This window comes from Mugil cephalus, chromosome 10 (genome assembly GCF_022458985.1).
Source record: "Mugil cephalus isolate CIBA_MC_2020 chromosome 10, CIBA_Mcephalus_1.1, whole genome shotgun sequence".
NCBI lineage: Eukaryota > Metazoa > Chordata > Actinopteri > Mugiliformes > Mugilidae > Mugil > Mugil cephalus.
This window is the reverse complement of record NC_061779.1, coordinates 15,411,248-15,425,061: the sequence shown is the minus strand read 5'-3', so window position 1 is coordinate 15,425,061 and position 13,814 is coordinate 15,411,248. Positions and strand designations below refer to the sequence as shown.

At 39.0% G+C, this 13,814-nt stretch overlaps 2 protein-coding genes across 2 annotated transcripts; both read left to right on the top strand.

Annotated features, from left to right (window-relative positions):
• Window positions 1-908: 908 nt before the first annotated feature.
• On the top strand, window positions 909-4,796 carry si:dkeyp-73b11.8 (BPTI/Kunitz domain-containing protein). Its single transcript, XM_047595312.1, has 6 exons — window positions 909-1,029; window positions 1,932-2,123; window positions 2,710-2,886; window positions 3,053-3,097; window positions 3,317-3,395; window positions 3,490-4,796. The coding sequence occupies exons 1-6, from the start codon at window positions 966-968 to the stop codon at window positions 3,563-3,565; spliced, it is 633 nt and encodes a 210-aa protein (XP_047451268.1). The 5' UTR covers window positions 909-965; the 3' UTR covers window positions 3,566-4,796.
• A 637-nt stretch (window positions 4,797-5,433) lies between these two features.
• usp3 (ubiquitin specific peptidase 3) lies at window positions 5,434-13,739 on the top strand. The gene is made up of 15 exons (XM_047597307.1): window positions 5,434-5,951; window positions 6,226-6,286; window positions 6,855-6,992; window positions 7,112-7,195; window positions 7,420-7,501; window positions 7,827-7,906; window positions 8,718-8,831; window positions 9,116-9,229; window positions 9,384-9,530; window positions 9,844-9,950; window positions 10,183-10,263; window positions 10,372-10,490; window positions 10,616-10,729; window positions 11,930-11,997; window positions 12,576-13,739. The coding sequence occupies exons 1-15, from the start codon at window positions 5,858-5,860 to the stop codon at window positions 13,051-13,053; spliced, it is 1,881 nt and encodes a 626-aa protein (XP_047453263.1). The 5' UTR covers window positions 5,434-5,857; the 3' UTR covers window positions 13,054-13,739.
• The last annotated feature ends 75 nt before the right edge of the window (window positions 13,740-13,814 follow it).

The following is a 13,814-nucleotide window of genomic DNA, read 5'->3' as shown; positions in this document are numbered from 1 at the left end:
AACAATGCGATCAAGCTACAATTATCTTAAATTCCTCCTGTGGAATTAATTTGAAAGTCCCTCTACATTCATGAATGTGTTTTACTTATTTGTTGCTTCACTTGGATCACTTTCAGAATGATGGGAGTTCGTACTTTGACGCCATAAAGTAGTTTTTTGTAGCTTTTGTACATGGACTGAGAATGTACAAATATATCCACGAGCATGTGGTCTTTTTTGTAGAGCAGAGAAAAACAGGTTGCAAGAAGCAGACCCAGATTTACCCCGTTTATTACACCCCAAACTATTGTGACGCTTTGAGCAGCACTACTCTTCATTTGACCCACAGAGGGAACTTCCCCTGAGAATGAACTACCTGTATCATGAGCTAATTTTTAATGAAAAATATTCACAGACATTGCTTTTTTTTTATTATTGTGAGTGAAAAAAGACACATTATTACTGACAGCATGCAGTACACCTCTGTGTGTAGAGCAGAAGTCTTCAATACTATATTAAACTTGACCTAGTTTATAATTATACATGGTTATGATCATTTTGAGTTCAATTTTAAGCGTTTCAAATAATGAACAGGTTCAGATATCGATGTTTTTTATTTCAAACACACGCAACAGTACGGTGGTAGTTCAACTGTCGTAAACATAAACATACCTGACATAAACACACATACATACATGGGATTTCACCTGGGGAATGAATAGGCTCGCTTTAAATTGGGGATAGGGGAAGATTTTTTAAATATATATATATATATAAATAAATGTCTAATCAACCAAATATTTTGCAAGACCTTCGAAACCTGTTCCCCGCAGCAAAAGTAGAACAGGGATTGAAACTTCTGTTTCGATTAAAGGTGTCACCATTAGGGAAATGGCGGTCCAAAGGTCAGTAAAGACTACCCACTCCCACTGTAGTTTACAAACCTCCCTCACTCCAGGGAAGACTGCACAGAGACGAGCAGCAAAATGAAGCACGTTCTGGTTTTGGGGATTGTTTTTTCTGCACTCCAGGTTGTCCACACCGTTCCAGGTACACCAAACTGTTTTCTTCCTAACTTACAGCTAGTTAAAAACTAGAGCATGTTCATAGCTTGTAGTGTGTTTTCATAAAAGCCATTCTACAAGCACATGGTTCATCTTCAGAGAAAAAATATGAAGATTGGCGCATTACTGCTTATTACAAATAATTGATTGTCATTTGTTTATTTCTAATCACTTTATTTGAATGAAACCAATGAAGGAGGTAAAGATTCGCCTTCACTTATAGCGGAACAATATGGCGGTTATATCGTCTTCCTGTTGCTCTGAAACATTTGGATAAATGGGCACTGAATACAATGCAGGCCTAACAAGACATAGCTGTATTTTACCTGTTTGCTGATTTCATATTTACGCTGTGACCTGCTGAAACTGAAACCAATAATGATTGTCTTTAGCTCTGAGCAAAAAGGAAATGATGGTTTTTACTGTAAGTTTACTTTCCGATTATACTAAGCTGACTGGACAATTCCTTCCATAATTCCAAACTTTTAAACACTGGGATCACTTCTGTCTGAGTCCGACTTCATCTCGCCTCTCGTTATAGTTGCTTAGTGTCCCCCCAAAATCAAATGAATTATGGACAAAAGAACCGTTTGAAACCATTTCCTGTCTGTGAAACCTTCGAAGGGCGGGAGGACTGAAAATGTACCATAAATTACAGTTTTTATTGCATCATAAAAAGAGGGAGTGCGTCTCTGGTGATGAGGCTAGTTAAACATTACTCACTTTTCTACTGAGGACCTCTGCTGAAACATATATCATTACAATATCTGTGTGCTGGTCATCTTACCTGCTAAATCTCTAACAGTGCTTCTAATGAAAATGCAACATGAACCAAACCTTTTTGTTTATAAAATCTAACGTATGGTTTGTTTTTCTATCATCCAACAGATTTTTGTATGTTACCCTCTGATGCTGGGAATGGCAACGAATACAAGTTCTTCGTGTTTTACGATCACGAGACAGATCAGTGCAAGCCTTTCTTTTACTTTGGTGCAGGAGGCAACGGCAACCGCTTTGCTAACGAAAGAGAGTGCCTGAGAAACTGTTCAACCAATTTTGAGAGTAGATACCCAATGGACGGTAAGAGGATGTAAATATGCATTATGCCTGATACAATATGAAATGTTGCCTAAAAGTAGGCCAAAGAAATGTCTCCTGTCCTCTCTGAGGACTTTGGAGCATGAATTGGCTGATGAGGTACAGTTTTATGGCCATGAGAGGAGCGCATAATCATAAAGCCTCCTTCGTTGCAACGGCTTCTTCACTTATCTGCCTCGACCTGACAATAGACAGTAATGACTGTGCCACATCTGAAAAAGGAGAATGTTAATTAGCACCATTAAAGCTGTCAGCGCTGATTTGTGTGTCAGTTCAATAGACTCAACTATTTTCAAAGTTTACTTCTTCATAATTACTTAATGTCCTCAAAGGCTGTAGGAAAAAATATGTCAGTATTGAGTATTAGTGATACGCCACCAAGTGGTGAAAGAGAAGGAGTACTTGGACAGTCAAAAACTTGATACAGAGTTAATAATAGACAGGTCTTCCACATATAATCCTTCAGTTGTGGTTCTAAAATAAAACTTTTAACAAACTGAACTGACGGCAACTGCTCTGACTGCGTTTGAGCAATGATGATAATGTGGACGATGTTTTCTCTACGCAGCTTCCGATGCTTGCCACTTTAAAAAGGAAAGCGGCCAATGCGGCGGCAGTTTCTTGAGATACTACTATGATTCGGTTCACGACAAGTGCAAAAAATTCCTTTGGACTGGATGCATGGGAAACGGAAACAGATTTTTTGACCAAGGCAGCTGCAACGCCACCTGTGATGGCATCCACGGTGAGCACACCCCTCTCAAATGTGGCAATACGTCACTTAATGTTTTAAAACTAACAGTGATGATGATGATGATGATGATGATGATGATGTAAACACAATTGTTAATCTAATTTTTTTTTTTTTTTTTTTTTTTACCAATTAACTACTGTATATTTTTGTTTTGTAGATGATGGTGATGACCCGGAGGAGGACGAGCCGGACACACCCATCGGTCTGTCGACACACAATACACACTTTGTACTGCTGAACTGAAACCTTGGGCCAGATTTTATAGTATTCTTTGAGACCTTATCTTAAGCTAACTTAGGCTTTTAAATAACCTGTATCAGGTTCTTACTAAGCACAACAATCTCCATAAAAGTGTTTTGTTTCTTATATATTTGAATAGCTAATCCATTTACGCATATCCAAATCTGTTAATCTTCTACAGCAATCATCGTTGGAGTTTTGCTCGCAGTCGTCATATTCGCCGTGATCATAACCGTGGTCTTCCTAGTTGTAAGGTCAAAGTAAGGCATTTTCTTTTTTCTAGACACAAGCTAGTACATAGCATCATGACTAACCGTGAATGTTGCTGCAATTAATATTTATTTTACTTTGCAGGAAACAGAAATCGAAGAAGTCTCCGAGGAAAAGTAAAGAACCCCAGACTGACACACCTCTTCAGGAAATGTCGTAGAAAATCACATCGCTTGGACACGTGTAGAGTTTTTAACCAGATCGGTTTATCTGAATGTTTCTACTCTTGATATCAAACATATCATGTTTGCTACCACTAAGATTTAAGTTCAACAGTGATTTTATTATGTTGTCGTGTGTTTCTCAGTTTTCTATTTTGTTTCATCACTATTACAAGTGAAAATTGATGTAAAGTAATCACATTAAAGCTGCACTGTTTTCTTAAATGAATCAATGTCTAATCCAAAGAAAGGACAGAAGTTAAATGGTGGCAGCCAATTACTTAGTTAATGGAAAATGAAAATCAACCATTTCTATGTTGAATTGATCATCAAAGTAATTTCTTTCCTGTAAAATATCAAACAATATCATGTTTTCTTTTAACTTTCTTTCAACTATTTTCTTGTATTTTTCTTTTGTGTCTCACGTGCCTTAAGTGAACTGAATATTTCGGTTAGACAAAAATAAGTGATGTAACAATTACACTCAGTCTTCCTCACAAAATCTGAACTTTCAAAGAGCAGTTCATTCAATTTGTGAGAAAATACTTGATTGTTAGCATCAACCTGAAAGGAAACACCAACCGCCAAGGACACCGAGTCAGACAAACATTCAAGTATAAACAGGAGCAGAATTACATCATTTCTGGTACTCATTGTCTTGTGCATGACCACCTGAAATGGTTTCAACAATGTGATCTCGTGATCATTTCAGTGTTCAAAATATCACATCGTCGTCATCACCCGCTGAAAACTGCTTGAAGTCTTTTGAATGTACGTGCCAATTCCAAACCCAACACATATATTTAGAACTGTTTTTGTTCACTGATGCCTTGTGCCCTCTCTGTTATTAAGTTTTCCTGCTCAGTATTTGTGATTTTTAGAAAGCAGACTTTAAGATTTTCAAACGTTTATCTCAGAATGTGTAATTTTGTTTAATCTTGCTTTTTATGTCATTGTATTTGGGATATAATATCGTGCTCAACACTGATTAGATAATGCATTGTTTGATGAGAAATATACTGATGGAGCACCATTTTTTTTACCATTCCGTGTAAGAGATATAAATATTAACAAAACATTGTATTTTAATGCTAAAGATATTCTCAGTGTTGTTCTAACAAAATATATTGCAGATGCTCTTATATTGTTTGAATTGCTACAGGGTGAAAGTTTCACAGAAAACTTCTTTAATTTGTTCAATGAAATAAAATAAAACAATACAGAATGCGATTCTTTCGTACGTTGCATGTTGCAGCCAGTTTTGATCATTATGACAGACGTTATTTTCACCATTCAGGAACAGGAACTAGTATTGCCACTGGTTTTAGGTCTTAACTGGATGGGCTGTCATATGAAATGACTGAATGGAGAACCCCTAAACAGGTTAATATGGCCATATGAAGGACTTCCCCATTCTTATCAAGCCTATTAGGCTAAAGCAGTCGAGAAAGGTCCTGGATCATTTTCAGTGGGCATAAAGTTTCTGTAACACATCACTTAATAACACAGTGCAGTTTGGGTATATGTAATCCTATTTTAAAACATGTTAGTTACATTATGTCATGTGCAAGGATTGTGTATGCTATATTAATGGATTAATGGATTTGAGACAAACCAAACGAGTGAAACCTGGCTAGTAGTAGATTTACGAGGAAAGTGATCATGTCATAGTCTAACATAACTAGTACGCATGCGTGTGGGCGACGAACTTCTAAAAAAGCTTCATAGCTTAATTTGGTTAACCACTGGACTTCCAGCTGTCAACAAGTGTGAATAAAAAAGGTACAGTACGTTAACTAAAATAAGAAGTGCACGAAGTAAATACATCCGAGCGACCAGAGCACTATAAGCGAAACAGGAAGTAGTCAAAGGTTTCTCCCAGAAGTGTTTTCATCTTTGTTTTTGGCAAATGGCCGAGCCGGCAGACACGACGTCACTTCCTCGAGTTATTTCCATTTGTTTGTGGCGAGCGCCAGTAGATACACCTTGAAGACCAAAGATAAAGCTACTATTTTACCTTGCAGTGTGTCCGGTGGAAGCAGCAGTCTTTGAATTTAGGGTTTTACGTGTTTCTTTTAACGCTGAAACGATGCAGGCTATATAGCAGCTACCACACGTCTTTGGCGTTAGCAGAGACAGGAAAACGTGCGTCCGAGATCAGAAGTAGTTGGTTGGCTAAGGTTAGCTCGCTAGTTTAGGTTAATTGGCTGACTATTGTTAGCTGTCGGGTCCTTGGTGCTGTTGGTGTTGTGGTGTTGACTAGCGGTGGCTGACTGGACAATTGTAAGCTGATGGAGTGCCCTCATCTCAACTCAAATGTTAGCTGTACCATCGATTACTCCTCCAGGTTCCCCAACGGCACCCCGTCCTCCTGGTGTTGCAACGGTAAGAAGATAAAATAAGTATTTTTTTTTTGGCCCTTTTCCCTCAACGATATTCAGATCATTGTCAACACAGTGGTTTTGGTTTTACGAGTCTCTGGTCACACGGCTGCGGGAGCTGCCATATTTGTGTCAGCTAGATAGATTTCTGTAGCCACAAGTCAACACTAGCAGCTATCACAAGGGCAAATCACTATTCACGATATTACGTAAATTAATGATCCGTTCAGGTGCAATTCACACTCACTGCAACACGGTGCTTTGTCTGTTGTGTTCAGTTTGCAGGTCTAATAAAAGCCCGTGGATTTGCCTTACCTGTCTGATGGTCCATTGTGGACGGTAAGTGTCAGTCTTTTAGCTGTTTTGACTTTAGCAGCAGGTCTACAGCCACGTTTTTGAATTCGAGAAAAGTAACATCAATACGGACAAATGCTAGTAATGAGTATAACAGAGTAATGTGTGGAAATCCTGGTGCAACGTGCTCACAAAAGTGTGATGCATTAAACCTGCGTCACACATACTGTCACCAGTTTATGAAGAACTCCAGTGAGAACGAATGCAACAGTCTTATCTTCATGAAAGTTAAGTTTTCAGTTTAACACCACCACAAAGTACATCCTTCAGAATGATCTTACACACGAATAACCATCTTTCTGATGCTATTTCAACATAAATTGAATATTAGAATAGTAACCAGTGTATCTAATGTTCAGGCAGGTGAGTATATGTCTGGAAATAAAATAAAAAATAGAATAGAAGAAAATGAACACAACAGACACACAACAGACATTAGGATTTTTATTAGATATTATTTTTTTCTACAACTGGATTGGTCATTTTTTTAAGTATTGTTATCATACCCGACCCGTCCAACTCCCTCCACCAACACCTATCTGTTTATGTGCAGATATGTCAATGGTCATGCAAAGAAGCACTTTGAAGATAGCCAGGTCCTTGGCAATAATCAAAGGAAGGGTGAGAAACAGGAAAAAGAGAAAACTCATCATTCTGTCTGCATGGACTGCAGCAACTACAGTCTGTTTTGGTGAGTATCCATCGTGACAAATTTATCTTTGTCCACAGTCCATCAGAAACGTCTTGTTATTTGATTTTGTTGTTTTTTTCCCTTGTATGTATATGATTGGACTAATGTGGACTTTGTAGTTACAGATGTGATGACTTTGTTGTCAATGACACCAGACTTGGACAGGTGCAAAAGGTGAGGGAACATCTTCAGAGTTTGGAAAAGTAAGTACAAATTTCAGCTGTGAAATCTTGGTATTTGTTTCTTCACACATCACACTTAATAAATAATATCGATACTAAATAGATCCAGAATTTCTGCTTTTGCAAGAGTTTAGCACAACATAAAAAGCCAAGTGAGGACTATGCCAAAAAATATGCCTCAACAAAAATTTGAAAATGTTTCACAATGAAGGATCAGTGCCCAAGTAAAATATGTCATCTTACAGTTCAGCATTGATGGGTGAGAGACAGAGGAAAAGAAAACTTCAGGACAACCCAGCTCCAGACAGCAAGCTGTTAAAAGACAATGTAAGTACTGCCTTAAAAGTAACATTGTTTCCTTATGGAAGGAGAAGCAAAGTTACAGCTGCTCCAAAATTGTGACCTGGCACAAAAGCCTGTATTGCTCATTAAAACGTGGTCAAATTTCCTTTTTTTACAAGTCTGTATTCACGCTGTAGCACACAGCTCCAATTAAATGAGTCACAGCCTGCCTTTTACAGAGCTGCACACCAAACGACCGTCACAATAACTTTTAAGCGTTTAAAACGTGCTGTTTGGATGCACGTTTTCTATAAGACGTTAAAATAAACACACAAACGCGCGTCTTTACGTAACCACTTGTCTCTGTCAGGACGGGGCAGCATTGGGCGCCACAGGCCTGCGGAACTTGGGCAACACGTGCTTCATGAATGCCATTCTGCAGTCCCTCAGGTAAGGCTCTGCGCTGAGGAGGAGGTATGTGGGTGATAAACTGGATATGCAGCAGATTTCAGTAGCTCTGCCCCATGTAGACCCGGGGCCCCACGACCAGTCATCCTTTATTAATACAGTCTGGGGCACAGTCAGGGGGATTACACAGGCTGCTTGGAAACAAGACTCAATGAACAGACTGATTTCCCGGCCAATTCACCATTTCCCTCATTAAGCTGGTGTCATTTCACATTTACAGTTATGACCAAAGAATACCGTAGTATTTTTTTAATGCATATTTCATTCATTTTGCAGGGTCCATTGTTTTCACAAATTTCATGATAAATTTTTTAACAAAATGGGCAGAGTCTTCGGATGAATTCTTTGGTGGATCTTTAGTCATTAAGTTTTCTTTACCTGGAAATGGTGCCTGACCCCTTGAAGTCAATGAGTAAAATCAGTTTAGGGTAATTACACTCAAAGGCAGCTTGAAACATTATGTCGAGTGCAATATTTGTTTTTAAGTTTGTGTTTTGCACCCCTGCTTTTGGCTCAAAAGTTTGTATTTCCAAACACTAAAAACAACTTAACAAATGAAATAATGTTATTTACAAAGAATTCTTATTTCGTGTGAGAAATTGGCTAAATTCATCTGTATTACCAATTTCCTGTATACAACTTTTGGCTGTCTCCTAGTATAGAAACCATAAAAAAAAAGTTTACAGTGTGAGATAATTCAAGACAATTAAGGCTGATATACATTTCCATAATGGTGATTTTGGGCATTTTTTACAATTCAGACATGCTATTACAAAATGTGTTTCTTTGACAGCAACATCGAGCAGTTCAGCTGCTATTTCAAGGAGCTGCCTGCAGTAGCTCTCCGCAGTGGTAAGACGGCAGGAAGAAGGATGTACCACACCCGCAGCCAAGGGGACAGCAGTGTGTAAGGTCCTCTTATGGAGGAGGGAGGATTTGTGGGCATGATTCTGACAGTAATTGCAGCAAGTATAAGATTGGCAAGATTACCTCATATAAGAGGACGTACTGAGAGGTGATACGGCGCTCTTGACAGCAGCAGCAATTATCTTTACAGTTAAATCTGCAGCAGGATAATAATACTGCTACACTGCAGTCTGACACAAATCTGCTTTTTCTGAATGCATTAGAGTTTGATATTAACTGTCTTTACTATGCAGACTTGTAACAGGGTTTCCTTATGTTGAACAGATCTTTGGTGGAGGAGTTCAGGAAAACGCTTTGCTCCCTGTGGCAAGGGAGCCAAACCGCCTTCAGTCCAGACTCCTTATTTTATGCCATCTGGAAGATCATGCCAAGCTTCAGGTACATCAGCACAGTTTACCAGACTCAAGCTGCTAATGCTGAGCAGGAAACTGTTTTCTGTTCTGTAGACAAGGTTTATTAAACATCAAAGACTCGAAGAACATGTTATGAGTGATTACAGTGATGTAATTTAAAGCCATGTTTTTGTACACAGGGGCTATCAGCAGCAGGACGCCCATGAATTCATGCGTTACCTGTTAGACCACCTCCACAGGGAGCTGCAGTACAGTCGCAACGGGGCTTCTCATCCAGCCTCACCTCAGGATGGAGTCAGACTGTCCACGGAGGGCAAATGCTGCATGTGAGTTCATCTAAGCTCGCAGTGATATGAACTGTGGTTATATTTCACCTGGTTCACTTTTAAATCAACAATCCTATAGCAGTCATTCTGTCTGTATCCACGATGTAGTTTATGAAAGTCTCTGTTTTCTCTTTCTTGTTTGACCAGCTGGTTTTTCTATGTTATTTCACCATCATATTTTTTTTTGTCACATTCTTATACTTGACATTCTTTTCAAATAGCACGGCCGCTATGCTGGTCCCCAAGAAGAATACATATTAATATATGAAATTTAACTGATTAAAACTGATTTGTGCCTTTTGGTCTTTTCCAGTAATGGGACTGCCAGTGTTGTCACATCTATTTTTGGTGGTATACTTCAGAATGAAGTGAACTGCCTGATATGTGGGACAGAATCTCGGAAGTTTGATCCGTTTCTTGGTAAGAGAACAACGAATGCTGAGCATTTCTACAACTTGTCTCATTTTTGATTCTTTTCAGTAATTTTGTGAACTAATCAAAATCTTTCTATTGTAAACTTTCCTTTTAGTATTTAAGTTAATGCGGGAATGTTTATACAAGATAGCACACATATAATGTGGGTTTTCAGTATACAAGACAAGGAAAGTGTTTTGATTGTGGTTCCTTATTAAGTTATCTTTTTTTGTCTTAGACCTGTCATTGGACATTCCCAGTCAGTTCAGACAAAAGAGAAGTAAGGACCAGGAGCCGGGGCCAACATGCACCTTACGCGGTAATGCTTCCACTAAATTAAGGTTTTCTAGGTATTTCTTGTTTTAGTTTGAAGTGTGTGATGCTCAAACTCATGAGCACATTTTCCATTTGTGTGACTTACTTTTAGACTGCTTGCGAAGCTTCACTGACCTGGAAGAACTTGACGAAACAGAGCTGTACTATTGCCACAAGTGTAAAAAGCGACAGAAATCAACTAAGAAGTTCTGGATCCAGAAGCTGCCAAAAGTATGAAAGCAATTCTCAATTATGTTACACGTTTTCCTTCTTTGATTTAATATTCTCTAAGAAACAAAGAGCTGTGGAAAACACTGCGACTTTGGTATAAATGGAGGTTTTATTTCCCATTGCAGGTTTTGTGTCTGCACCTTAAGCGGTTCCACTGGACCGCCTTTTTGAGAAACAAGGTGGATACTTATGTGGAATTCCCACTGAGAGGCTTGGACATGAGGGGCTACTTACTTGAGGTGAGCTTAAAAAAAATGCACATCAAGAAATCTCACAATATAGGTTTTGAGCTTATGATATGTAGTAATTCACTGACTCTTACACAAGCAGGTTGAATGGGCAAATACTACATTAATGAGAACAGGAATACTGCAGTTTAATGAGGAAAGCTGAGAAGATTTAGGGTCAGGATGCTCTCATTTTGGAAAAGTTACAAAATAATGTGCCACGAGAGCCATGTGCACTTGTGCCAGATTCAAACCTTTTGTAATGAAGGGTTATGGCTTGGTAACCGTAAAAAAGCATTGAAGACACTAGGCACAACATGGATGGATTTGAAGCGATGACACACAGCTGACTGAATATCGCATGTGAACTAGGACCGTGAACTGTGATGACGGCATTGTAAGTCGAGCACAAACAGAGCAGCCGCAGACAGCGTGAAGAATAGTCTGTTTGAAATAATGATATTATAGGACTTGTGTTTATATTCCAAAATTACAATAGCTCCTTTGCCAAACTGGTGATTTGCTCAAACAGAATTTTGGACATCTGGACATCCTGCTGCTGCTGATAGACTCAGAGCCACACACTGGGGAAAAACATGTTTTTCTGCTGGGCAGTTTGATGGATCATTGTTGGCCACGTCCTGAACTAAGGGAAATGATTATGAAATTGATCCTAAAATTTCGTTATGTACACACAAAATGACAATAAATGAATGTTGAATCTGCAATTGTGGCTTATTGATGGATCTCTACTAGGCGATGTCGACTTGTTTCCTCGATGTTGAACTCTGGATCTTTATGTAAAAGCTTACATCATTCTGTTTCAAGGGTTTATGATGAATCGGACCCCCTACAAGCTCCAGGGGGCGCTATTCTACCGTAGATCTCTTGTCTGTCACAATCCTGAACATTGGAGGAAATAGAAAATGATCGTTTATTATCTCAAATTATCTTTCGGATGCTGTTATTCTTTAAATTAATTTAAATTTTTAAATTTGAATTTAAAAATTCTCTTTTTTAAATGTACATTTTATTTTTTTCCCAACAAAAACAAACTATATAGGTATCTGTGTATATTCTCCAGGTATTTTTGTGTTAATTGTATAGTCTTTGGTAAGACTTGCTTTCTTGTCTGTAAATCTTGGGGTTTAATGGTGTGGGTAGAACTGAAAGTGCAGATTTTCCTCTCATCTGGCTCTTTCTTGTTTGCAGCCAGAGAACTCATTACCAGGGACTTGCCTGTATGACCTTGCTGCTGTCGTGGTGCATCATGGATCTGGGTGAGTAGATGTTTTGTATCTTTCAGGCTTGAATCTGTGGTTTTATTTCAGTGCTTACATAGATTCAAGAATACTAACCTAAGTTTCTTAGTTTATGCATTATGAATGGAAAATATGTCACCAATGTTAATAGATTCTAGGTTTAAGTTTACTCTCTTTCATTACGATCTTCTGATTTAAGTACTTCATGTGGCAGTATCTTGAAATATCTTTTGAAGTCAGCAGTTTTCTGATGGTACCAAAATTAAGACATATGTATGTCATCAGCCAGCCAGCTCTCCTTAGCAGCAGCTGTCAGTCAGTCAGTCAGGGCATAAACAATTTAGATCCAATTTAGTCTAAAACCTTGTCGACCACTGCAGTTTAAAAATTCATGTAGCCACTAAATGCTAAATGGGATTAAGCTGAGGCTCTGAATGTGCAATTTAATCAAAGGGCTGCTGTGACAGTTGGCCTCTAAGTGGCAATGTTGCACTGCTGCTGTCAACTTGAGTGAATCCCTCTTGCTTTAGCAGCAATAAAGGAAGGCTTCTTAGGAGCCAGGCTGCAGGATGTGATATATGTGTCTGCATTTGCAGGGTTGGATCAGGGCATTATACAGCATATGGCAGCCACGAGGGCCGCTGGTACCACTTCAACGACAGCACAGTGACTCTAACCAATGAGGACACAGTCAGGAAGGCCAAGGCCTACATCCTCTTCTACGTGGAGAAGACCGGTCAGGGGGCCTCAGACAAGACTGCCTCAAACAGCGCAGCCACAAATAAGCCTGCTGTGGACACAGCAGCTGTGGACAGAGTTTCATCAGAAACAGTCTCTCAGGACAAGGTTGCAGCAGATACAGTAGCCACAGACATGGTTTTGACAGATGTGGAAGCCTTACACGTGAATATCCTGGACGAGAAAGCCCAAGATACCCTGGGAGATGTGAGCAAAGACACGACTGAACAAGATGAGGCGGACACGTCGTCAGGGGACGCTGCAACAGATAGGGATACCTCAGACAAGGCTGCAGCAGAGGAAGCTCACCAAGCCATACAAACTGTTGCACAATGATTAACTCAGATTTCACTGCCTCAGACCAGCTCATCACTCCATTTTGACTTCACCTCAATCACATTTGTCACAGCGCTTGATCATGTTAGTTCGTTTTTCACATTTAATGTATCAGCCTCTCTGTTGTGTTTATGACCTGCTTGACAGCATCATGTATTACTTGCTGCTTATATTTTTTTTGTTTTAGTGTGACTTTTTGCATTTATTTCTTGAAGGTGTATTCCTCCACTGGGGTAGACTTTTCTGTATGTAATAGATTCCAAAGGTGATCGTTTAAAGTAATGAAGTAAAGCTTTAGCCTGGGAAAACCTGAGCTGGTCCAATGTTTAGCCTAGACTGAGGAGATTCATTGTGTCAAGACACTGTGTCCTTGTAACAATATTTGGAATTCCTATTGTTTTTGAAGTTTCCAGTTTTATATTTTCCACCTCTTAAGAACCTTGTAATTCTGGTTTCCAGTTATTAACGGAGATTTTAGGATTTAGAAGGCATCACATTTGTCTGACAAGCGCTCCTTAGGGCTTTAGAAAGTCGTGATCATTCTCAAGTAGTTTTGTCCGTATTGGTGCTGAAGTATCATTGAACATTTTATGTTGATCTGAAAAGGGTATACAGGGGACCTAAAGAAATTGTCTTTTAAAAATGTGTGACTGTGACAGAATGCAATAGAGAAGATTTTGTTCAAATGTTCGTGTGTAATGTTTTTAATCAGTCCCTGAGCTTCAGACAAACTGCTGCAGTTAAAAACTAGACATAAAGAC

What these genes read in the sequence shown, in the direction of transcription:
- si:dkeyp-73b11.8 (XM_047595312.1), top strand. Translation starts at nt 966, where the DNA reads ATGAAGCACGTTCTGGTTTTGGGGATTGTTTTTTCTGCACTCCAGGTT. An exon ending in GAGTAGATACCCAATGGACG is followed by an intron (nt 2,124 to 2,709) that starts GTAAGAGGATGT and finishes TTCTCTACGCAG; the next exon opens with CTTCCGATGCTTGCCACTTT. An exon ending in TTCCTAGTTGTAAGGTCAAA is followed by an intron (nt 3,396 to 3,489) that starts GTAAGGCATTTT and finishes TTTACTTTGCAG; the next exon opens with GAAACAGAAATCGAAGAAGT.
- usp3 (XM_047597307.1), top strand. Translation starts at nt 5,858, where the DNA reads ATGGAGTGCCCTCATCTCAACTCAAATGTTAGCTGTACCATCGATTAC. An exon ending in CTGATGGTCCATTGTGGACG is followed by an intron (nt 6,287 to 6,854) that starts GTAAGTGTCAGT and finishes GTTTATGTGCAG; the next exon opens with ATATGTCAATGGTCATGCAA. An exon ending in TGAGGGGCTACTTACTTGAG is followed by an intron (nt 10,730 to 11,929) that starts GTGAGCTTAAAA and finishes TCTTGTTTGCAG; the next exon opens with CCAGAGAACTCATTACCAGG.